Genomic DNA, 26,643 nt, shown 5'->3' on the forward strand with positions numbered 1-26,643 from the left:
GATGGTTGGCACTGATTCAGTCATGAGGGTACAGAGAGGGTCAGTAGCCTACATGAGGGTAAAGGGAGTTATGGTGCGTGTGTGCGCGTGTGTGTCAGGGTTGGTTATGTTTCCACTCGCCGCTGCAGAAATATGTATTAAATGTTTAAGTACAGTATTTCTATTGGTTAGTTCAGTCAGGTGTCAATAAGGTGTTATGTCACTGGCTACGCGTGCAGATATGGGGAGATCCACAGATACCCTAATGAAATCATTCCCTGGTCTACTGCTGGAGAAAAAGACGGTTAGACCAAGATGACATTTGCTTGGGCCGACACTGATTTTGAAGTCGCAGGGTTCCCTCATCACGTGACCATGAGCAACCATTTCATGTCCGCTACCTGTGTGTTTGTGTGTGTGTGTGTGTGTGTGTCAGAATCAGGTTTCCGTTTAATTAGCATAGCAGTCATAACACATTACTGTCAGTGCCCAGGGTAAGACATGGTCATCTATAATAATTTAATAACACTGTTATAACGAAGCATTATGGAAAGGCACATCATGGCAACTGGCATAATACTGAATAGCGATGAACAATAGGCCTATGCTGGAGACAGCGAGCAAGTGTCTACTCAATCAATAATCTTAATCAGGAGAAGTCAGTCATTCATTGATGAGGAAACATGGCCACTGTGTAGCCGAGTGAAGGCTATTACATAATTAACCTTAACACTGTAGCTTACATCTGCATATTGTCACACTGATAACGCAACGACCTCAATCTTTGCTGCTGTTGGTTGATTTATGTCTATCGGCGTAATGGGCGCGTGATCTATCCATCATTTATTACCAATATACGTTTTATTTGACATTAACGAGAACAGAACTGTCTGAAACGTTTATCTAGATAATTTGGGTAAAACAGCGGAATAAAACACAACCGTTAAGTGATCGCTCCCGCGGTTTTTGAGGTGACCTAAATAACGTGATTTGCTTTTACGCACTCCTCTGTCTGAGTGCTATTTCTGCACAAAGCCACGTCTATCCACCGTGTAGGAGTGGACGCAATAATCATACGATGCTGCTACTGATGATGCGAGCGCACTTCTAATGGAATGAATGAGTTTGCTTCAGAACGGCAGCGTCCTCCATTGCATAATTTCACAAATCTCACCAGCATAAAACCAATGACCGGACAACACAAGACATCCCACAACAGGACGCGTTTAAAAAACTGACTGAACACAGCGGAGCCGTAGATAGGGTAAGTGCTGCCGATAGCCTACTTACTGCATACATGGCCTCAGAAAGCCTAATATTTATTTAATTTTAGTCGGTCTGATGATAATATTCACACATTGTCATGTCACATGATGTGTACCCCTTGTCATCTGTAAAGAGCGCACCTCGAGATCTGAAACCGTTCCAAATTATAGAATGATTAGTATAGAAAACGAAGGTTTTTGCCTACAAGAATTGCACGTTCCTAAAGGCAATGACAAGTGCTTACTTCACATATAGGTCTGATTCATCGTTGTAACTGCTGACGGCATACATCTGTAGGCTACTGGTTCATTGCCCGTAACAATAGAATTGTAGCCTAGAGTTCAGTTGTAGGCTAGCCTATCCAAGGTCCTCCCATGTCCTTGTAGGAGACATGTCAATTCCAAGTCTCAACAATATGGACACATCGTATTTACAGTTTGTGTCTTCCTAAAAATATGTAAATATTTACTGAAGCCTTTGCCTAAAAAATGTAACCCTCTTCAAAATATGAATCTGTTTTTATAAAACCGCACCCTTATGTTATGCCTACCATTCCTACACATGTACCTTATCCCACCACATGGTTGTTGGTGGAACCTAGCTGCAGGGACGTTTGCCTCGCCAGACTTGGTCAAGTTTTGATTTGCCTCGCCAGACTTGGTCAAGTTTTGATTTGCCTAGCCAGACTTGGTCAAGTTTTGAAATCCGATAGGGGGGAGCAGTTTGGCCAGCTGATGCGCGAAAGGCTAAAAATAATCACCTCCAATATACGCTGTGTGGTTACTGTCTCCAAAAAACCAAACAACGTGAATGAAACCGCGTCAATAACGACACTTCTCTGAGGTAAGCTACATTGATCTATTATTAGTCTGCTATGGCCGTGTATGCTATGTTGTGCATGTGTTCAGCTACAGGGTCATATAACTCATAGGAGAGGTCTGAAAACGACGCTTCTTGTGAGTGGTGTTGAGTTCTTTTCAGAATAACTGTCGGAAAACCACTTTCCAGCTTCAATTGGACAACTACTTGTATAATATGCAGTTTGTATAATATAGCCCTATATAAATATTAGGCCTATGCACTTTAACATCGTTTGGCAACATTTGTTTGTTTAATTATTTCATGTGATTGGCTACATTATTTTGACTGTTATTCAGATATGGCTGAAATAAGACGAGCAGTTGTTGGATGTCAGTAATGCTTCTCTAGAATAAACCTCAACGTTCTCTATCCTCAGACTAGATCATTCCTTATCAAGGTGTACCGTTGTTTCATGTCTTGAAAAACAGAATAAAGCAGAGGTATATTTGTGTAGTAAGATATTCCAGTTTGACAGTGTTGAGCCTTGCATAATTGGTGTAGGCAGGTGAATAACAGTGCAGTGTTGTTACTGTCAGTGTTGTCAACCATGTCAACAGAGGTTAGTGAGGTCTCTGGAGTCAAGGACAGGCATTAACACAAATTGCATTACAAAAAGTAAAGTCTTGGGAAATAGTATAATGATTATTGATCCATGTAAAAGCTCTAAGCAGGTGTCTCTATATTGAAAGCACGTATCCGTTGGCTAATGTTATTTGAATCATAAAAGCACTTTAGCCTTACTAATGTATCCTGTGTTTTATAAAGAGCATTAAGGCTAGACCTCTTTCATTGTTTACTTCTCCTTTGTCCAGCCACTAGACTAGCTGGTGCTCTTGACTTGACTGACAGTTTTGCTGACCATTCATGACGCTCTGTTGTGCCTTGGACCCTCCCCCCCAGGCTTCTCTGGACCTATAAGGTGGCATGGCTGGCCTGTCGTTCTGTGGCAACAATGTGACCAAGAATGCCTACAGTGTGGATACGGGGATGTTGAACAATGGCTGCTTCGTGGACGCCCTCAACCTGGTCCCTCACGTCTTCCTGCTCTTCATCACCTTCCCCATCCTCTTCATCGGTACGTGGACCATGCATAGTCCTTTACCTTCATGATGTGTATGTGCGTGTGTGTGTGCGTGCGTGCACGTGTGACCAGCTTTAATCTTGTCACCTTTTCACCTAGAGATCACACAGAACACTGATCTCTAAAGGTTGAATAGAAACAGGGACAGAATGGATCAGAAGGGGACAGAATAGGTTCAGAAGGGGACAGAATGTATCAGAAAGGGACAGAATAGGTTCAGAAGGGGACAGAATGGATCAGAAGGAGACAGAATAGGTTCAGAAGGGGACAGAATGGATCAGAAGGAGACAGAATAGGCTCAGAAGGGGACAGAATGTATCAGAATGGGACAGAATAGAATCAGAAGAGGACAGAATAGACTCAGAAGGGGACATAATAGCTTCAGAAGAAGACAGAATAGGTTTAGAAGGGGACAGAATAGCTTCAGAAGAGGACAGAATAGGTTCAGAAGGGGACAGAATAGGGACAGAATGTGACAGAATAGCTTCAGAAGAAGACAGAATAGGATCAGAAGGGGACAGAATAGCTTCAGAAGAGGACAGAATAGGTTCAGAAGGGGACAGAATAGACTCAGAAGGGGACAGAACAGGCTCAGAAGGGCACAGAATAGGTTCAGAAGGGGACACAATGGGATCAGAAGGGGACAGAATTGCTTTAGCTCTGATGGTCTGTGTTTGTGTTTTTGTGGGTGATTATGTGGGTGTGTGCGTGACAATCCCAAAGCAACATGATTCAAGGATGCCTTTGGTAACAGTCCTTTCATCCCCCACACATGCTTCACCAACAGAAAACAGTATTAAAATACTGCACTATATTACACATGCTTCGCCAACAGAAAACAGTATTATGCCTATAAAAAAAAATGCTGCACTATATTACACATGCTTCACCAACAGGAAACAGTATTAAAATGACTGCACTATATTACACATGCTTCACCAACAGGAAACAGTATTAAAAATGCTGCACTATATTACACATGCTTCACCAACAGGAAACAGTATTTATTACAAGAAAAAAATGCTGCACTATATTACACATGCTTCACCAACAGGAAACAGTATTAAAATGCTGCACTATATTACACATGCTTCACCAACAGGAAACAGTATTAAAATGCTGCACTAAAGAGAATATTCAAGCTACTTGACATTTTTTCTAATCGTTCAGTCTCACCATTCAGATAAACCCTTGAAGCAAGCAAAATGAGTATTGTCCACAGACTGGGTTTAATCAATTCCACTGTCTCAGACTCACAGTCCTGTGTAAACGATAGGAAACTCTGTGTAAAGCCCTATGATTGATCTTGTGCCTGACAGTCAGCACTGGTCTGTATGTGTTCTTCATTGATCTGCTGGCTGTCGGTCTCATTCTCACCGGTCAACATAAAGTAGCTTTCCCCAGACCACAGAACAGCTGGTTAGACTCCTGGCCCTGGCCCAGCCTTTATCCAACTGAGGAGGAGGACTGTGGGACTGTGGGATTGTGGTCTCTGAGTTGTTGTGGGGACTGTGAGAACACATATAAAAACACATTTTCTTGAAGAACAGGTCAGATGCAAAGTTTGGTAACAGAATGACGGCACCAACAGCACAAACTGTTATTCTGTTACCAAACTTTGCATCTGCACTGTTCTGCAAGTAAATGTGTTTTTGTAAAATGTTCAGTGGAAGTTGTCAAAAGTAGTCCTTGTGCATAGAGTTTGTTCAACTTGGCAATCATTGTTTTTTGTTTGACATACATTTAAAAGTGGGAAATCTGAGTCTCAGCATCACTCTCTTATCGTGGAATTTCCTAAATCACATCACTTTGGCTAGACTAACAGCTAACAGCTAACTAAAGCTTGGTAATATCTGAATATATGATGAGAACAGATGTAGTGATGAGCATTAGACAGACAACTTCACCAGGATGATTTTAGACTCAAAATATAGGCTACTTGCCGATTTCAAGCTCTTTCCAAAAGCCTTCTCTGATGAAGCAAGCTAAATTACTCACGTTGTTTGCTTAGCTAGCTAGCTACATGCCGATTGCCGAATCGATATGCTACCCTCACGTACTGTAGCCTATCTGAAATGACATTAGCTATGTTTACTAATGGTGAAAAGCATGGAGTTACTGGCTGTATAACTATAAAATGGAGCTAAATGTGCACATTTTCTTTGCATGGAATAATCAAAAAAGAATTGGTGATCCTATTGCAACCAATTTTAGTTGGTAACATTTAGTTGTCAATAGTTTTAGTGGAGCTGGGGTCCTCCCTGCCCCCAGCAGACAAAGCCAACGTTCTGCACCTTACCGCGACGTTTACTGATAACAATCTATTGTTGTGTTGTTCTAAAAGGTCTACTCTGGGGAAACTGACTGAGTGTGGTTGTTGCTCATCTGCTTAATGGGAATGGCTCTGACTATCAGCCCAGTCCCTGAGGAAAATATTAATTGATGCTTCCTGGTCAAATCTTTGTGTGTGTGTGTGTGTGTGTGTGTGTGTGTGTGTGTGTGTGTGTTTTTCTGTGTGTGTGTGTGTGGTGATCAAGTCTTTTATGGATGCTTCCCAGGGGAGATGTCTAAGGGCATCACGCCTTCCATGAGTTGTTACTGTATCAAATCAACTCCCATACAATGACGCACTGTATGTTTGCGGAAACACTGAAACACTCTACAAGGATGCAAAACTATAAGCTGTAGTTGATTTCTATTTCTGTGTTACTGTATGTTCTGAATGTTTACTTTGACCATTAGTCTTAAAGATTTACAAACAGTTCAAGTTGATAGACTTAAAGGTTTACAAACAGTTCAAGTTAACCATTAGACTTAAAGGTTTACAAACAGTTGACCATTGAAGGCACTTGCCTGCATTATCCAAGAGTCACCAAGAATATCCATGGCTTTCATTGTTTGGCAGGAAAACCTTAATAATGCAGAGTGCTTTAAAATCAACTGCTGTGTTTATCTGTTTACTTGATCTGTTACTGATGACAGATTACATGACAACTAAAGTTATCAGTAATGTAATCCTTTTGATTACTCAAAATGAGTAACGTCATTACTTGGATTACTTATGGATTACTTTTGGATTACTTTTGTGAACCGTTACTACCCAACCCTGTGTGTTTGCATGTCCGTGCATGCGTTCTGATGCGTGTGTGCTTATGTTCATGCTTGCGTATGTGTTCTCCCCCCAGGCTGGGGCAGTCAGAGCTCTAAGGTTCAGATCCACCATAACACCTGGCTCCACTCCTCCCCCCAGGCTGGGGCAGTCAGAGCTCTAAGGTTCAGATCCACCACCAACACCTGGCTCCACTTCCCTCCCCCAGGCTGGGGCAGTCAGAGACTCTAAGGTTCCAGATCCACCATAACACCTGGCTCCACTTCCCTCCCCCAGGCTGGGGGCAGTCAAAGAGCTCTAAAGGTTCAGATCCACCATAACACCTGGCTCCACTTCCCTCCCCCAGGCTGGGGCAGTCAGAGCTCTAAGGTTCAGATCCACCATAACACCTGGCTCCACTTCCCTCCCCCTAGGCTGGGGCAGTCAGAGCTCTAAGGTTCAGATCCACCATAACACCTGGCTCCACTTCCTCCCCTAGGCTGGGGCAGTCAGAGCTCTAAGGTTCAGATCCACCATAACACCTGGCTCCACTTCCCTGGACACAACCTGCGCTGGATCCTCACATTCACTCTGCTGTTTGTCCACGTCTGTGAGATCGCTGAGGGGATCGTCTCCAACAAGTAAGAACCCCCTAAAACTACTTCCTGTTACCAAAGAAGTAGTCTACTGTGAAAAACGAAACATTAGTAGCTGGCCAGAAGCCAGTGTTCACATGAGATTTGGTTCTGGGTTGCTGAGATTATAAAAGAAGCGCTATTCCTCTCTGTCATTGTTGTAACCTAAAATGAACGGCTCCCAAGTATCTGGTGCAGTGAACTATTGAATTTCCTTGCTTCCCTCGAGACCAATGTTTATAGAAAAATGAAACCAATGTCCCTCAAAATAACCCCACTCTCCAGTTTACCCAGACTGCAACCAATAAGATCCTCCAAAATGCTGCAGTAACACAAGCTATGATTAGAGCCATCGTCTGATGCATCACAAACCCTGCATCACTCCACGTTAAAACCTGTTGATTGCACAGTGTGCTTCTTTAGTGGCTGAAGCTAGCAGCTCCCTTCGGTGAACAGTTTCAGTGGGGTCGCCCAAAAATCTAGATTTATTTTATTTTTATATATATATATTTGTTTTTGGGGGGGGCAAAAAATTGAGTACAGATTATTGTATGGTACAATATACAAACGTTTTTGAGAAAGATCATTTGAAAAATAACATTCTATTGAGTAAATGTATTTATTGGTTTCTTTTCATTTGATAAGAAGGTTATTTGTTGATGTAAAAATAGAAATGTATCGCTTTTAAGGTTGTGGTGGATTTGTGGTGGGGTTGAGATAAATTATTGTGAAAAAGAAATGGGGTCCCCAGAAATTCTGCCGAAAAAGATGGGGTCCCCGCTGAACATTTTTGAATACCACTGGGTTAACTGTATGAGACTGAATACAGTTTATGTCAACGCATAAACCAGAGATACGTTATGCATATCAAACTGTCTTTGTTTCTTTGAATATTGATGGAATCTCCTGTCCCTCTGTCCTTTCAGACAGATGGACACCAATCACCTCCACCTCTTTATGCCAGCGTTTATGGGCTTCATAGCAGCCACTACATCTGTGGTGTACTACCACAACATAGAGACCTCTAACTTCCCCAAACTACTGCTGGGTGAGTCAAAATGATACCGTCAGTGCATTCATTACTCCAAATGAACAATTAGTGTTTAAGCAGTACTGAATTAGCCCCACTTTGCTGCAGTAGTTTAGAGACTATGGCAGATGGCCCAAACACAGTTAGCTACACATGAACCATTCTGCTGTACATAATCAAGTTTACTTGTAATAAATCTCTGGGTAAAGTAGTGCACTACTAAACCACTAACTGACCAACCTCCTCTTTCCTCAGCTCTGTTTGTCTACTGGGTTCTGGCGTTCATCACCAAGTCCATCAAGCTGTGGAAGTTTGCAGAGCACGATGTTGGAGTGCAGCACCTGAGGTTTTGTATCACAGCCCTGCTGGTCGTTCTGTACGGACTCCTCATGGCTGTAGAGATCAACGTCATTAGGGTCAGGGTGAGTTAGAACACTGGTGGTCTGACTGCTTCCTGGGTCAGGGGTCATAGAGGTTCTATATAAAGAGAGGAAGGAAGAGGAGGATGTGATGTGGTGTACTGATGTGATCTGATAGCAGATGCAGGGTCTTTATTTCAGCTCCTGTTGGCTTTTTACTTTTTTACCTTTTGCATGTGTGTGTCTTTCTCTGTCTTTGTGTATGTGTGTCCATCTCTGTCTGTGTGTCCTTATGTTCGTGCAGAGGTATGTGTTCTTCGCCAACCCCCAGAAGGTAAAGCCTCCAGAGGACCTTCAGGATCTGGGTGTGAGGTTCCTCCAGCCCTTCGTCAACCTCCTCTCCAAGGCCACATACTGGTGGATGAACCCCCTGATTATAGGTTTGTTTCCTAGGTTCCTTCCTTCCAGGAGTTTTTCCTGGCCACTGTGCTTCCGCTTCTGCAATGATTGCTCTTTGGGGTTTAGGCCAGGTATCTGTAAAGTACTTTGTGACAACTGCTGATGTAAAAAGGACTTTGATTGATGTACAGTTATTTTGATGGATTGATGGCTTGATCACAGGAGCCCATAAAAGGCCCATTGAGCTGAAGAAGATAGGCAAGCTGCCCATCGCCATGAGAGCCCTCACCAACTACCTGAAGCTCAAAGATGCCTATGATGATCAGAGGGTGAGTGGAGGAAGGATGATGATTAGAGGGTGAGGGGAGGAGGGATGATGATCAGAGGGTGAGTGGAGGAGGGATGATTATCAGAGGGTGAGGGGAGGAGGGATGATGATCAGAGGGTGAGGGGAGGAGGGATGATGATCAGAGGGTGAGGGGAGGAGGGATGATGATCAGAGGGTGAGGGGAGGAGGGATGATGATCAGAGGGTGAGGGGAGGAGGGATGAAGATCAGAGGGTGAGGGGAGGAGGGATGATGATCAGAGGGTGAGGGGAGGAGGGATGATGATCAGAGGGTGAGGGGAGGAGGGATGATGATCAGAGGGTGAGGGGAGGAGGGATGATGATCAGAGGGTGAGGGGAGGAGGGAGTGACAGAGTTTAATACCCTACTTCTGACAGTGACATAACATTGAATGGCTCCCCAGTAATGCTGAGTGAATAACCAACATTTCGGTTATGTTCGGTTTTAAACAACTAATTGAGCGACATTGGTTCAATTATTTGAATTCCATTTGGTTCGTTATTTTTCTGTGAGCTCGATGTGCAGTTTCTGTAGAGATAAATCAGATCAAGCCTGAACTGTGAGATGTAGTAGGGAGTTGTAGTTTCCACGAGGCCATTATTCTACATAGTTTAGCGCAGAAAACATTGTAATTAACTACAATGACCATAATCCATTGCGCGCCCGCTTAACCTTGTCCGGTCTGTGCGGCACAGACATGGAGACTGAGAGAAGAGAAAACGCGATCAAGATGGATAGAAAGCAGTTAGCCTAGCATGATCTAGGTGACTGATAGTTGGTATTCAGCAGTCATAAAAGTATGCTTTACTTTTACTTTGAAGAACTACAAAATAGTGATTTTGTCAGACAGCATAGGCAGCAGCTCTATAGAGATGAGATGATGACTTGGAATGAAATAATAATGTCATCAAATAAAACAAATATTTTATTAAAGTAAAGTAAAGTGAATAAATGATGGTTAATAAGTGATAAGCAGTAATGGACAGTCACTACCATCATGGGACTTTTATTAATTGTTTTATTCTGTGTTGTTACAGCATTCAACCCACATAATGCATAGTGCATTTCATTTCGAAAAAATTATTGCAACCGGTTCGATTATTTTGTAATAATCGAACCGAAACCTCAAAAAGCACTAATCGCTCTGCACTAATCCCCAGTGCAGTGGCAAACCATTCAATGCATCACCCGTGCAGTGACATACCTTTCGATGGATCCCTGCTTTGATTTAATTACAACATTCTGATCAGATTCCCTACTGCTAAAACTTTGTGTGTTAGATCTTAGATATATTACACTTATCCTATACACATGTGCAACCCCAGTATAGGTTTGAATACATTTCCAAAGACTGTCCATTATAGAATAGTCTCGCGAACCAGACTCCATAATCAGGTAGTCTCATCTTCACTCTGAGATTAAGGTTCATTGTAGTGGAACCCTCCTGTGTAGTTGTAACCCTTCCGTCCCCATCCCTGTCCCCTGTCCCCTTCCAGCAGAATACCGAGGACCATGAGAAATCTCAGTCCATCTGGCGCTCTATGTACCGGGCGTTTGGCAGACCCATCCTCCTCAGCAGTACCTTCCGTTACCTGGCTGATCTGCTGGGCTTCGCCGGGCCGCTCTGCATCTCTGGCATCGTCAAACACCTCAACACCGAGCCCGTCAAGGGAGGGAGTGTGGTATGTATGTGGCTGAAGTTGACAGGACTGCATAATAACATAACCGCCTCATCAAAGTTGGACACCGTGTTTATTGCGCCACCATAATTACTGTTCCCATCGGCCCATAACTCTGCTCCTGGTACCATAATTACTGTTCCCATCGGCCCATAACTCTGCTCCTGGTACCATAATTACTGTTCCCATCGGCCCATAACTCTGCTCCTGGTACCATAATTACTGTTCCCATCGGCCCATAACTCTGCTCCTGGTATTATATATACAGTGGGGAAAAAAAGTATTTAATCAGCCACCAATTGTGCAAGTTCTCACACTTAAAAAGATGAGAGAGGCCTGTAATTTTCATCATAGGTACACGTCAACTATGACAGACAAATTGAGAAGAAAAAAATCCAGAAAATCACATTGTAGGATTTTTTATGAATTTATTTGCAAATTATGGTGGAAAATAAGTATTTGGTCACCTACAAACAAGCAAGATTTCTGGCTCTCACAGACCTGTAACTTCTTCTTTAAGAGGCTCCTCTGTCCTCCACTCGTTACCTGTATTAATGGCACCTGTTTGAACTTGTTATCAGTATAAAAGACACCTGTCCACAACCTCAAATAGTTACACTCCAAACTCCACTATGGCCAAGACCAAAGAGCTGTCAAAGGACACCAGAAACAAAATTGTAGACCAGCACCAGGCTGGGAAGACTGAATCTGCAATAGGTAAGCAGCTTGGTTTGAAGAAATCAACTGTGGGAGCAATTATTAGGAAATGGAAGACATACAAGACCACTGATAATCTCCCTCGATCTGGGGCTCCACGCAAGATCTCACCCCGTGGGGTCAAAATGATCACAAGAACGAAGAGCAAAAATCCCAGAACCACACGGGGGACCTAGTGAATGACCTGCAGAGAGCTGGGACCAAAGTAACAAAGCCTACCAACAGTAACACACTACGCCGCCAGGGACTCAAATCCTGCAGTGCCAGACGTGTCCCCCTGCTTAAGCCAGTACATGTCCAGGCCCGTCTGAAGTTTGCTACAGCGCATTTGGATGATCCAGAAGAGGATTGGGAGAATGTCATGGTCAGATGAAACCAAAATATAACTTTTTGGTAAAAACTCAACTTGTCGTGTTTGGAGGACAAAGAATGCTGAGTTGCATCCAAAGAACACCATACCTACTGTGAAGCATGGGGGTGGAAACATCATGCTTTGGGGCTGTTTTTCTGCAAAGGGACCAGGACGACTGATCCGTGTAAAGGAAAGAATAAATGGGGCCATGTATCGTGAGATTTTGAGTGAAAACCTCCTTCCATCAGCAAGGGCATTGAAGATGAAACGTGACTGGGTCTTTCAGCATGACAATGATCCCAAACACACCGCCCAGGCAACGAAGGAGTGGCTTCATAAGAAGCATTTCAAGGTCCTGGAGTGGCCTAGCCAGTCTCCAGATCTCAACCTCATAGAATATCTTTGGAGGGAGTTGAAAGTCCGTGTTGCCCAGCGACAGCCCCAAAACATCACTGCTCTAGAGGAGATCTGCATGGAGGAATGGGCCAAAATACCAGCAACAGTGTGTGAAAACCTTGTGAAGACTTACAGAAAACGTTTGACCTGTGTCATTGCCAACAAAGGGTATATAACAAAGTATTGAGAAACTTTTATTATTGACCAAATACTTATTTTCCACCATAATTTGCAAATAAATTCATTAAAAATCCTACAATGTGATTTTCTGGATTTCTTTCTTCTCATTTTGTCTGTCATAGTTGACGTGTACCTATGATGAAAATTACAGGCCTCTCTCATCTTTTTAAGTGGGAGAACATGCACAATTGGTGGCTGACTAAATACTTTTTTTCCCCACTGTATGTTCATCCCTCCTCTATTCCTATATCACGTCCATTACGGCTCATTCAAGTGATTCAATTTGATACAGCAGATGTCTTGTTGGCTAGTTAGCTCCATAGAGATAAATAGTTTATTACATAGATAGCTCACTGTCTGACGCTGTGGGTTGTGTCATCGACATCGTACCGCCATGAGGGCGCAGCAGGGTGGTCTGCTGGTCTTCTCATGATGACTCACTTCCTCTGTGATGTCACCGAGGCGTCGACAGCGCCATTGTTCCCAGCCCCGTCCCTGTCCCAGTCACCACGTCACCCCCATTAGACCAATTATATTACAGACACAAATTATCACACAGCGTATTTCACACCCTCAAACACCGATACAGAAACACGCTCACACACACACACATACAGGCTCACACACACACACACGCTCACACACACACACACACACACACACACACACACACACACACACACAGGCTCACACACACACACACAGGCTCACACACACACAGGCTCACACACACACGCTCACACACACACACACACACACACATAGAGGCTCACACACACACACACACACACACACACTTTCCTCAACTAATTTTTAAAGCGACACCAGCAATGCATTTAGGACACATAAGTAAACTACTGGGAGCTGTGGGGAGTCAGCAGCACTGAACTGATTAACTAAAGTAAAGCATCATGCACAGTGCCAGTGTTAGAGGGCTGAACAGAGGAACTTCTCTCTAAAGTAGAGCATCATGCACAGTGCCAGTGTTAGAGGGCTGAACAGAGGAACTTCTCTCTAAAGTAGAGCATCATGCACAGTGCCAGTGTTAGAGGGCTGAACAGAGGAACTTCTCTCTAAAGTAGAGCATCATGCACAGTGCCAGTGTTAGAGGGCTGAACAGAGGAACTTCTCTCTAAAGTAGAGCATCATGCACAGTGCCAGTGTTAGAGGGCTGAACAGAGGAACTTCTCTCTAAAGTAGAGCATCATGCACAGTGCCAGTGTTAGAGGGCTGAACAGAGGAACTTCTCTCTAAAGTAGAGCATCATGCACAGTGCCAGTGTTAGAGGGCTGAACAGAGGAACTTCTCTCTAAAGTAGAGCATCATGCACAGTGCCAGTGTTAGAGGGCTGAACAGAGGAACAGAGAGTTTAGGGTGAAGTACTGCAGGCGTGCATTTCTGAGTGACATGGAAAATTCCTCACTCATCTCACACTCTCACTCTCTGTCCTTCTCTGTGTGTGACAGGGTCTGGGTAGTGACAGGGTCTGGGTAGTGTCAGGTCCTGCTTTTTACAGTCCCCTAGCTCTGCTCTAATCTACTATCTGTGTTTGTGTGTCTCTATCTATCAGGTCCGCGATTTCGACGTCTACTTCATGTCGTCCACTGAGCTGCTCCAGAACACGTCAGTGCTGGCTGTTCTGCTGTTCCTGGCCCTGGTGCTACAGCGAACCTTCCTACAGGCCTCCTACTATGTCACCATAGAGACCGGCATCAACCTCCGTGGAGCCCTGCTGGTGAGTGACTGGAGGATTCTGGGATTTGTAGGATACTGCGTTCCGATTCTCCACCCTTTACCCAAAGTGTTCACTTGTTCAGTCTCTGTCATGGATTTAAAAGCATTAGACTGGTGTAGGCATCGACTGAAGGGAGTTTCCACCATTGTTCAATTCATGGCGGGGAGTAGGGAGGTGCACAAATAAAGTGGAGAATCGGGACAGCCGTTAGACAGTCACAGAGGTGGAGAATCTAACAGCCGTAGACAGTCACAGAGGTGGAGAATCTAACAGCCGTAGACAGTCACAGAGGTGGAGAATCTAACAACCGTAGACAGTCACAGAGGTGGAGAATCTAACAGCCGTAGACAGTCACAGAGGTGGAGAATCTAACAGCCGTAGACAGTCACAGAGGTGGAGAATCGGGACAGCCGTAGACAGTCACAGAGGTGGAGAATCGGGACAGCCGTAGACAGTCACAGAGGTGGAGAATCGGGACAGCCGTAGACAGTCACAGAGGTGGAGAATCGGGACAGCCGTAGACAGTCACAGAGCAGGAGAATCTAACAGCCGTAGACAGTCACAGAGTTGGAGAATCGGGACAGCCATAGACAGTCACAGAGTTGGAGAATCGTAACAGCCGTAGACAGTCACAGAGGTGGAGAATCTAACAGCCGTAGACAGTCACAGAGGTGGAGAATCGGGACAGCCGTAGACAGTCACAGAGGTGGAGAATCGGGACAGCCGTAGACAGTCACAGAGGTGGAGAATCGGGACAGCCATAGACAGTCACAGAGTTGGAGAATCGGGACAGCCGTAGACAGTCACAGAAGAGAATGTACTGTATCTAGTACGTTGTTAATGTCCTCTGTCCTGTCCGTTTCCTAGGCGATGATCTACAACAAGATCCTGCGTCTGTCCACCTCCAACATGTCCATGGGAGAGATGACCCTGGGCCAGATCAACAACTTGGTTGCCATAGAAACCAACCAGCTCATGTGGTTCCTTTTCCTGTGCCCCAACCTCTGGGCCATGCCAGTGCAGGTGGGTTTTGACTAGATAGAATTCAGCATATGTCGAAATTTAGTTTTTGTAGCAGGTTAGGAGAACTTACACAGTAGGTTAGGAGAATTAACGTAGCAGGTTAGGAGAATTAGATTAAGATTAGGTACAAACTGTCCCCTGTAGCTCAGTTGGTAGAGCATGGCGCTTGCAACGCCAGGGTTGTGGGTTCGTTTCCCACGGTGTGCCAGTATGAAACATTTATGTACTCACTAACTGTAAGTCGCTCTGGATAAGAGCATCTGCTAAATGACTAAAATGTAATGTAAATGTTAGAAAAAGGGTGTCAATTTGATGTAAATTTAACATAAGTGCAGATGGGGCCATGCTGTTAAAATACAATCTATCTGGACATACTCTTTATGTATGATCCGGCCAACAATCCCGATCTTAAAGTGGGTTCCAAAGCATGATTTTGTCCCAGAATATGGGTTAACAAGTATATATTTTTTAAGCCATTATCTGCCAGTACCAATATGACTGTAATATTGTGCATCACTAATATATCCCTAATATATCCCTAATATCCCTAATAACTCCCTAATAACTCCCTAATATATCCCTAATATCCCTAATATATCCCTAATATCCCTAATAACTCCCTAATAACTCCCTAATATATCCCTAATAACTCCCTAATAACTCCCTAATATATCCCTAATATCCCTAATATATCCTAATATATCCTAACATATCCCTAATATATCCCTAATAACTCCCTAATATATCCCTAATAACTCCCTAATATATCCCTAATAACTACCTAATATATCCCTAATATCCCTAATAACTCCCTAATATATCCTAATATATCCTAACATATCCCTAATATATCCCTAATAACTCCCTAATATATCCCTAATAACTCCCTAATATATCCCTAAAAACTCCCTAATATATTCCTAATATCTTTGTGTTGTGTTCCTACTCAGATTGTGATGGGTGTGATCCTGCTGTACTATCTTTTGGGGACCAGTGCTCTGATTGGAGCTTCAGTCATCGTGCTGCTGGCTCCAGTCCAGTACCTGATCGCTACCAAGCTGGCTGACACCCAGAAGAGCACCCTGGTGAGTCACCCTCTGTTCACTTTGAGACACTCAGGTTGAACACTGCCTGCACCAATCCCTTAGATCGTAGTTTCACTGTCACTTTAGATACGAACCTGCAAGCTTTACCATGAATAAATAGCCTACGTTTGAGTGATTTCAGTTATTTTCTGTTGTGATGAGGGAAACAGTATATGATGAGGAAACAATATATAACAAAATATTCATCTTTCTAATACTTATTCTGTGGTTTGAATCTTCACTAAGGCATCTCCCTCTTCTGACAGGACCACTCTACAGACCGTCTGAAGAAGACCACAGAGATTCTGAAGGGGATCAAGCTGCTGAAGCTGTACGCCTGGGAGAACATCTTCTGTGACAGTGTAGAAGACACCAGGGGCAAGGAGCTCACCAGCCTCCGCACCTTCGCCCTCTACACCTCCATGTCTAGTGAGACACACACACATACCTTTGCTCTCCACACCTCCAATGAGACACACAGCCCCTCCTCCGTTACTTTATAATAGCTATCACATCCTTTCTATTGAGCTGTGAAATCACCTTCATTTTGTCCAGAAAGACACTCACACTGCTTATATTTTGTTCTCATTTATTCCTTTATATTTGGGGCTCAGTTTGAATTAAGAGCTTTGGAGTTTGAAAATGTCTATGTTCTCTCTAAATGCTCTCCGTTACATAATATGACCTATTTTTCTCCCCAGTTTTCATGAATACTGCTCTCCCCATCGCTGCTGTGCTTGCGGTAAGAGGGTTTCTCATCATTCCGGTATCATGCAGGCCAATTATAGGCCAATTTTAGCTAGTGTTTTGCCAGCTCTGAAATCTGGTAACAATACTGAACTGAGTAACTGTGTGTCCCTTTGTGTCTCTGTCAGACTTTTGTCAGCCACGCCCTGATCAACGAGACCCGGCCCAGCCCCTCGGAGGCCTTCGCTGCTCTGGCCCTCTTCCACATCCTGGTTACCCCACTGTTCCTTCTCTCCACCGTGGTCCGCTTCGCAGTCAAGGCCATGGTCAGGTGAGAGGCCTACTGAGGACGCCCAGGGATACTGAATACTGGATAGCTACCAGCTAGACAATCTGCTGGAATCTTAATTGTATCATAGCAGTGTTATTTATGTGTGTGTGTGTTTGTGTGTGTCCTATCATATCCTATCCTATCCACAGCGTCCAGAAGCTGGGTGAGTTCCTGCAGAGCGATGAGATTGGCGATGACAGCTGGAGGAACGGAGACATGTCTGTGTCCCTAGAGGCCTGTAAGAAACACCCTGGGGCGGTGAGTACACACACACCCACACACACACACACACACACTCACACACCACCACTATTACCGAACACTGCCCCCATACAGGCCTGAGTCGTGTTTAGTAGGGCACACTGAAGTAAAATGTAGACAAAACAAGACAGTAAACTAAATGGTGTTTCTTATTGGACAAGTCGAGGTAGTCTCTTAGTGTTTCAGTCTGTTTATTCAGTTTGGTCCCTAATGAACATGACCCAATTACTTATCTCTCCCCCTGCCAGAGCAGCTAACGCTAGCCATTCAGCCAGGACAGCACAGAGTCTAATCCGGGAGCCATTCAGCCAGGACAGCACAGAGCAGCTAACGCTAGCCATTCAGCCAGGACAGTACAGAGTCTAATCCGGGATCCATTCAGCCAGGACAGCACAGAGTCTAATCCGGGAGCCATTCAGCCAGGACAGCACAGAGTCTAATCCGGGAGCCATTCAGCCAGGACGGCACAGAGTCTAATCCGGGAGCCATTCAGCCAGGACAGCACAGAGTCTAATCCGGGAGGCATTCAGCCAGGACAGCACATAGTCTAATCCGGGAGCCATTCAGCCAGGACAGCACAGAGTCTAATCCGGGAGCCATTCAGCCAGGACAGCACAGAGTCTAATCCGGGAGCCATTCAGCCAGGACAGCACAGAGTCTAATCCGGGAGCCATTCAGCCAGGACGGCACAGAGTCTAATCCGGGAGCCATTCAGCCAGGACAGCACAGAGTCTAATCCGGGAGCCATTCAGCCAGGACAGCACAGAGTCTAATCCGGGAGCCATTCAGCCAGGACAGCACAGAGTCTAATCCGGGAGCCATTCAGCCAGGACAGCACAGAGTCTAATCCGGGAACCATTCAGCCAGGACAGCACAGAGTCTAATCCGGGAGCCATTCATTTACACGCAGCATGTAATACGGCTACTACTGTGTCACAACAGGATTTAGACAGCTCCCAACATGGCTAATGGACTCATCAGGAAGATAGGGAACATTCTGTTTTTATGATGGTTTTCGTCTGACCAAGTTTCAGATCCGACATGTGTTTCTAACTTAAAGCTTTTGGTAGAACTTCAGAGAAAGTGACTGTTTGGGCAGAGCCGATTCGGTCTCTGTAAAAGGAGTAACTGTAACTACACACCGTGTCAATCTTGCAGCAGGGTTTAATGGGGAATCTCTCCCAGGAGACGTTAAGTAGCTGGTTGCTGGTAGTCTCGTCATGTCCTCAGCTGTTCTCTGGACTTTGACAGGTTTATTTCTGTGTTGGACTCCTCAGAAGGAGTGGAGGGAGACAGAGACCGAGTGGTGGAGGGGTTAGTGTGAGATCGAGGAGCCATTTGTTTAGGGCTGAAGGATGGATGGAGAGATTGATGTCTTGGGGTGGTGGAGGGGAGGAGGCAATTGGAGGGGTTAGTGTGGAATGTTTAGGGCTGAAGGATGGATGGATGGCGGGATGGATGGATGGAGGGATGGATGGATGGATGGATGGCGGGATGGATGGATGGAGGGAGGGAGGGATGGATGCCTTGGGGATGAGGGGTAGGGGATAAGAATCTCCCTCTGGGGACAGCCTCAGTCAGCGTCTGAGTGGGGGACCTCCCTGGAGGTTACAGCGGATGAGGGGACAAGTTCATCACTTAATACAATCTCTTTCTCTCTCCCCTCTCCCTCCCTCTCTCCCTCCCTCTCTCTCCCTCCCTATCTCTCCCTCCCTACCTCTCTCTCTCCAGACCAAAGCTATAAACAGGAAGCAGCCCCTGCTCTACCAGATGGAGAGCTATGAGCAGCCAGCACGCAGGCCACTGCGGCCCAACGAGACTGAGGACGTGGCTGTCAAGGTCAGGGGTCAAAGTTCAACACCTCAACAAGCTCATTGGCCCTTCTTCTCAGGACCTGTGACACACACAGCACCGTACACACTCGCTGACTGCATGCACGGACACAGCAACAGACACATAGGCTATCAACTCACAGACAAGCTTTAGCTCACGTACATGTGCAGCCACATGCATGCATGTGGACACATACACAAGCAGAGGCTTCTGAGCTATAGTCTGACAGTTGCCATCAAACCGTACTGTATGTAACCTTTAAACTGGCCTTTTTGTCACATCCGCCCGGTCATTCACTCTAGTAAGACACCACAGATGTTACCACTGTCTATCTCTCACAGCAGATGTTTCATCTCTTGGCCTGTCCATTGTGTGAAACGAACCCTGAGGAGAAGTCAACATTTAAACCGACAGTTTAAACTCTCAGGAACCACGTCATGAGTCAGAGGCAGGGGATTCTCATGAGAACGGAGAACCCAGTGCACTGTGTCATTAACTGACATGTTCTCAGCCCCTGTTCTAGTCTCATTGGGGTCCACATCCTGTTGCTATCCCTGTGGACCCACAGCATTATTGTAGGCAGTCTGTTAATGAGCTTGGGGGCGGCAGGAGGGTCCGAGGGTCGAAAGAATGGGCTGCTGCTGTGTGTGTGAACCAGACAAATCCTCTTTCTCTGCCTCCTCTCCCATCTCACCCTCTTTCTCTCTCTGCCTCTCTGTCTTCCCCTCTGTCTCCCATCACCCCTTCTCTCTGCCTCTCTGTCTTCCTCTCTGTCTCCCATCACCCCTTCTCTCTACCTCTACCTTCCTCTCTGTCTCCCATCACCCCTTCTCTCTACCTCTACCTTCCATCACCCCTTCTCTCTACCTCTCTACCTTCCTCTCTGTCTCCCATCACCCCTTCTCTCTACCTCTACCTTCATCTCTGTCTCCCATCACCCCTTCTCTCTACCTCTCTACCTTCCTCTCTGTCTCCCATCACCCCTTCTCTCTACCTCTACCTTCCTCTCTGTCTCCCATCACCCCTTCTCTCTACCTCTCTACCTTCCTCTCTGTCTCCCATCACCCCTTCTCTCTACCTCTCTTCCTTCCTCTCTGTCTCCTATCACCCCTTCTCTCTGCCTCTACCTTCCTCTCTGTCTCCCATCACCCCTTCTCTCTACCTCTACCTTCCTCTCTGTCTCCCATCACCCCTTCTCTCTACCTCTACCTTCCATCACCCCTTCTCTCTACCTCTCTACCTTCCTCTCTGTCTCCCATCACCCCTTCTCTCTACCTCTACCTTCATCTCTGTCTCCCATCACCCCTTCTCTCTACCTCTCTGCCTTCCTCTCTGTCTCCCATCACCCCTTCTCTCTGCCTCTCTGTTTTCCTCTCTGTCTCCCATCACCCCTTCTCTCTACCTCTCTACCTTCCTCTCTGTCTCCCATCACCCCTTCTCTCTACCTCTCTACCTTCCTCTCTGTTTCCTATCACCCCTTCTCTCTACCTCTCTGTCTTCCTCTCTGTCTCCCATCACCCCTTCTCTCTGCCTCTCTGTTTTCCTCTCTGTCTCCCATCACCCGTTCTCTCTGCCTCTCTGTTTTCCTCTCTGTCTCCCATCACCCATTCTCTCTACCTCTACCTTCCTCTCTGTCTCCTATCACCCCTTCTCTCTACCTCTCTACCTTCCTCTCTGTCTCCCATCACCCCTTCTCTCTACCTCTACCTTCCTCTCTGTCTCCTATCACCCCTTCTCTCTACCTCTCTACCTTCCTCTCTGTCTCCCATCACCCATTCTCTCTACCTCTCTTCCTTCCTCTCTGTCTCCCATCACCCATTCTCTCTACCTCTCTTCCTTCCTCTCTGTCTCCCATCACCCCTTCTCTCTACCTCTCTACCTTCCTCTCTGTCTCCCATCACCCATTCTCTCTACCTCTCTACCTTCCTCTCTGTCTCCCATCACCCCTTCTCTCTACCTCTTTACCTTCCTCTCTGTCTCCTATCACCCCTTCTCTCTGCCTCTCTACCTTCCTCTCTGTCTCCCATCACCCCTTCTCTCTACCTCTCTTCCTTCCTCTCTGTCTCCCATCACCCATTCTCTCTACCTCTCTTCCTTCCTCTCTGTCTCCCATCACCCATTCTCTCTACCTCTCTACCTTCCTCTCTGTCTCCTATCACCCCTTCTCTCTACCTCTCTACCTTCCTCTCTGTCTCCCATCACCCCTTCTCTCTACCTCTCTACCTTCCTCTCTGTCTCCCATCACCCCTTCTCTCTACCTCTCGGTCTTCCTCTCTGTCTCCCATCACCCCTTCTCTCTACCTCTCGGTCTTCCTCTCTGTCTCCCATCACCCCTTCTCTCTGCCTCTCTACCTTCCTCTCTGTCTCCTATCACCCCTTCTCTCTACCTCTCTACCTTCCTCTCTGTCTCCCATCACCCATTCTCTCTACCTCTCTACCTTCCTCTCTGTGTTCTCTTCCATCTTATCCCTCCATCTCTGCCTCCCATCTCACCCCTATCTTCCTCTACTCCCTCTCTACCTCTCTCTACCCCTATCCCTGCATCCCTATCAAGACTCCCCCATCCCCTCTGGTCCCCACCCCCTATCCCTGCCTCCCTATCAAGACTCCCCCATCCCCTCTGGTCCCCACCCCCTATCCCTGCCTCCCTTTCAAGACTCCCCCATCCCCTCTGGTCCCACCTATCCCTGCTTCAAACCCCCCATCCCCTCTGATCCCACCCCTATCCCTGCCTCCCTTTCAAGACTCCCCCATCCCCTCTGGTCCCCACCCCCGTAACATCCGCTCTGTCTATTTACAAACTTAATTAACAAGTATCTTTTCTCAGCGGTAATAAGACGTCTGTCTTTCATGTTTAACTTGTATTTATTAGTTCTGTGTCACTGAATCTCAGATCTTGTGTGATGTGTGTGGTTTTGCTGTAGGGGATGGAAGGGAGGGGGGGATTACTGGCTATAATAAACAGTAGAATCGTACAAGACATAAAACACAACATAACTATGTAAACATGCTATTACATTTCTATGTAAACACACATATCTAAACCACCAGCTGCAGACTATAAAATGTAGGCTCCATGTCTAATGCTTTTCTGTCAGCCTACTAATCCCACTATATCCTGTTCAGGTGAACAGTGGATTCTTCACGTGGGGAAGCAACTTGTCAACGTTGTCCGACATCAACATCTGCATCCCAACAGGTAACCTGATCCTGCTGGGAACACTATGGCAACGCCAGGCTGCATCTGTTTAGGAGGTCATCGACAGTCAATGTAGTAATTGACGTTTGGGTAACAGTGTAGTATATCTAACACCAGCTGTGTGTGCGTTTGGGTAACAGTGTAGTATATCTCCCTGCTATGACCTCAGGGCCAGTGGTCCGTCAGATATGACATCTTGTCTGCTAAGACAAACTGGATAGGCTGGTCCTGGTAGACCACTATTTGCTGCCGCTGAGGGAGTAGAAGTGTTATGTAGGATATGTGGAACAGTGGAGGCTGGTGGGAGGAGCTATAGGAGGACGGGCTCGTTGTAATTGCTGGAATGGAATTAATGGAACGGTATCGAACACATCAACCGTATAGAAACCACATGTTTGACTCCATTCCATTTATTCCATTCTAGACATTATAATGAGCCTGTCCTCCTATAGCTCATCCCACCAGCCTCCACTGATGTGAAAACATGACTGCTCGAAATTGAGCGTGTAAAGATATCCCGATATCCTATCCTACTTTTAAGCTTTACCCAGGGCTGTAACAGACATAATCAATGTAAGATTGACATAGAACAATCTGTTCTCTCTAATGCTTTATATAGTGTCTTCTTACCAGACAGTATGTCCTGTGTCTGATATTTCCAGGTCAGCTGACCATGATCGTGGGCCAGGTGGGTTGTGGGAAGTCGTCGCTGTTGCTGGCCATGCTGGGAGAGATGCAGACCCTCAGTGGAAAGGTCTACTGGAGCAAGTGAGTGGTACCAATCACCATAAGCTACATGTTAGAAGTGCTATAATAGGCGTAAATCTCTGAGGTACTCATCTCTATTAGGTACTGAACATGCTGAGGTCCACTCAAAGACAGAGATGGACACACATCTCATTTCCTTTTGATCCGTCTCAGTCTCGATTTTGGGATAGTTGTGTCTTTCTAGAGTTGACAAGCTGTCAGACAGTGTTTCACTGTGCTTCACCACCAATGCTAATCAAAGCCTTCATCTGTGGAATAAGAAGCCATTCCACCCTCATCTTGTTGGTCCTGTGTATTGTCCTTCCTGTGTCCTGGTTGTGTCTGTATCTGTCGCTGTGGTTGTTATGGAAGGAGAGCTGGCTGCTCCTCTGTCTCTCTGTACATCGCTCACCGTCTGCTTGCTGGTGTCAGCTTCGCCTGAACTTTGACTGTTTAATATCATCTCTCTACTCATCTCTCTATAACACAATCACACCGTCACTTTTAAAACGGGACTTTTCCATTTTCAACTCTCTGTCTTCTTATAGCTCTGTTATTCATATTTTCACTACAAACCAGAACGTCTATGTCCATCTCCTAGGACCAAATCTTCATTTGAGATCTGCACTCATATTAATGTACGCTAATGTCAAATTAGGATTGGGTCGTCAGTGATGTTCTGGAGATGGAGGCTCTGATTAGCATTCTTAGCATTAGCATTTAGATTGAAACCTGAGCAGAAGAACAGACACATGCTAATTGCTAACGAACTGGGCGTTGCAGCATTTTCTTGCCAACAACAAATTGGTTAGGAGTTAGCGTGATTACTTGTCCAATAAGTTTTCAATTGTATAATTTAATTCGATTTGATTCGGTTAAGTATTTGTTTGGGTTATTGAATGAATAATACACTTCCGACTGGAAGGTTTTCATTTTGAGCTAGATTGAATGAAAACAGTCAAATTAGTCTGTTGTAGATTTAGTAACTGTTGATTTCATTGTTCTCCATTAAGTCACAGCCTGTTAATACGCTGTAATATGACCTATCAAGCTATTAAACACTTCTCTCCCTTCATACGCTGCTATGAAAGAGGGTCCATATAGTTCTTGAAAGTTCTCTATAATACTGATGGTGTACCACAATTACCATTATAACCACTATGTCTCCTCAATCTGTTTATAACCATAACGGCTTATCTTCTGGTGGATCTTAGCAGTAGCAGTAATCCAAAATGAAATTGACCTGCCACATCAAGTCCACTCTTATGTGAGCGAACGAAGGTGCCAGTCAGTACCATAGCAGAACAGGTAGTAATCACGGGCCGTAAACACTAACCTCAGCCTTGTCTGTGTTCTGTCTTCTGTCGTTGTCGTTGTTTTCTATCTAAATCAGACTGCCTGTGAGTGAGATGCTGCACGAGGCCAACAGGTATTTTCTCCCTCTGGGGTTTACTCTTCCCATCTCACCCCTGTACAGTACATTCTACATTTAGGTCTCAACACTTAAGTCATTTGGCTATTAGTTGACTAGTTGTCATTTGGCTATTAGTTGACTAGTTGAATTATTTAGGTCTCACCAATTAAGTCATTTGGCTATTAGTTGACTAGTTGAATCATTTAGATATCAACATTTAAGTCGTTTGGCTATTAGTTGACTAGTTGAATCATTTAGGTCTCAACACAAGTCATTTGGCTATTAGTTGAATCATTTAGGTCTCAACACTTAAGTAATTTGGCTATTAGTTGACTAGTTGAATCATTTTACTCTCAACACAAGTCATTTGGCTATTAGTTGAATTGTTGAATCATTTAGGTCTCAACACTTAAATCATTTGGCTATTAGTTGACTAGTTGCATCATTTAGGTCTCAACACTTAAGTCATTTGGCTATTAGTTGACTAGTTGAATCATTTAGGCGTGCTACTTTTGAATAAACACCAAATATGTGAAAGGACTGGTGGGCCCCAAGGACTGGGTTGAGAACGGTTGATTTAGCAGACGCTGTTCTACCGACTGACTCCCACCCTCATGTAGACCTACATCATTCTAGGAGAAGCCATAACACTATTAGAGCAGACAGTGCCCTGGGCCTGAGACAATGACCGTATCATGACAGTATGCCTGCACTGTTGAGGGAGGTAATGCTGTAGATAATGCTGGCTAATTCAATTGACTCTTGGCTCTTTGTCAAAATGTCTTAGCCCCGATACACAGTTTTAGGGCTGCCCTACAAAACAGGGCTTAACTGTAAGCACACTTCTGCTAGATTGACATTTGAACACACATATGCGACTGTACACACACACACACACGCGCGCGCGCGTGCGGTTCAGCTTTTCATGTGTAAAGGAAGTTGAAGTCGAGGTGGTTGTGTCTATCTGGCTCTATGGACTCTAACACATTGAACGTGACTTGCAGTTGTTTTGAGACGGACCTGTCTTTTTGAAGAAACCAGGAGGTACCCTTTTAAACTTCCTCTGAAGGGACCCTGCCGTCACCCCTTCCTCCCTTCCCTGCCATCATTCCTTTTATCCCTCCCTCAATCCCTCCATCACTACATTCCTCCATCACGGTGATCATTGAGTTGTTACTAGCTGGTCGTGGAGTGAGTCGTGGAATGTTTGTGTGCTTCCATGCTGGGGGTCTGGGTCTGAAGTAACTGACAGAAAATGCTGTTTTTAGTCAGAAAACGACTGAAAAGGCAGTTATAGAGATAGAGATATGGATATATTTTGATACTGTGGATTCACCAGCACGGTATGTTTTCAACAGGAGACGATAGGAATACTATACACAAAGAGACCAACATACTCTCTTTTGCAGTTGTTGTTTCCAGGTCGGTGTGCATGACCCACAGCTAACGTCTTCACTCTTAAAGGAGCAATCTCTTTCTCTTATATAATACAATTACTCAACCATTAATAACCAGCAAAGGCTAACGTATGGTGGTGGGAACACTGGTACACAATAGTACACAAAGCACTGTGCCTTCAGACACGTAATGCTCTTATCCTCAAGCCTATCCTTTGGGTCTTTGGGTAGTTCAACTGCACATCCAAACAATATCAACAAACTGGACTCCCAGCACATTGTTGTTATTTTGGCTCAACTCTTCCAGCTCATCATTAACCTATGTTTGAAACCTAAACCCACTTCCCCACTCACCGCTTGATGTGCCTCATTGTTGACGTCCCAAAGATTACCCCCTCCCCTACCTCCATGTTTGTAGTTTGAGCTCTCTCTTCTGCCTCCATTTCCCATAATGCCTCAGTAAGAACAGGTACTCTGTGGGCTACGCTACCCAGAAGTCCTGGCTGCTGAATGCCACTGTGGAGGATAACATCACGTTTGGCAGTCCCTTCAACAAACAGAG

General features: G+C 45.2%; 1 protein-coding gene across 2 annotated transcripts; it reads left to right on the forward strand.

Annotated features, from left to right (window-relative positions):
* Window positions 1-937: 937 nt before the first annotated feature.
* Window positions 938-26,643, forward strand: LOC121561614 (ATP-binding cassette sub-family C member 9-like; the record flags this gene model as incomplete). Of its 2 annotated transcripts, XM_045217627.1 has the most annotated exon segments (20): window positions 1,276-2,088; window positions 3,007-3,181; window positions 6,775-6,916; window positions 7,837-7,958; window positions 8,196-8,362; window positions 8,604-8,739; window positions 8,921-9,027; window positions 10,542-10,727; window positions 13,940-14,104; window positions 14,972-15,127; window positions 16,078-16,212; window positions 16,479-16,641; window positions 16,914-16,954; window positions 17,088-17,230; window positions 17,380-17,488; window positions 19,223-19,330; window positions 22,451-22,523; window positions 23,186-23,291; window positions 24,664-24,699; window positions 26,542-26,643. In XM_045217627.1, coding segments are annotated over 19 exon segments (2,348 nt in total), but the record flags the coding sequence as incomplete, so codon positions are not given.

The sequence above is a fragment of the Coregonus clupeaformis genome, unplaced genomic scaffold (genome assembly GCF_020615455.1).
Source record: "Coregonus clupeaformis isolate EN_2021a unplaced genomic scaffold, ASM2061545v1 scaf1154, whole genome shotgun sequence".
Classification (NCBI taxonomy): Eukaryota; Metazoa; Chordata; class Actinopteri; order Salmoniformes; family Salmonidae; genus Coregonus; species Coregonus clupeaformis.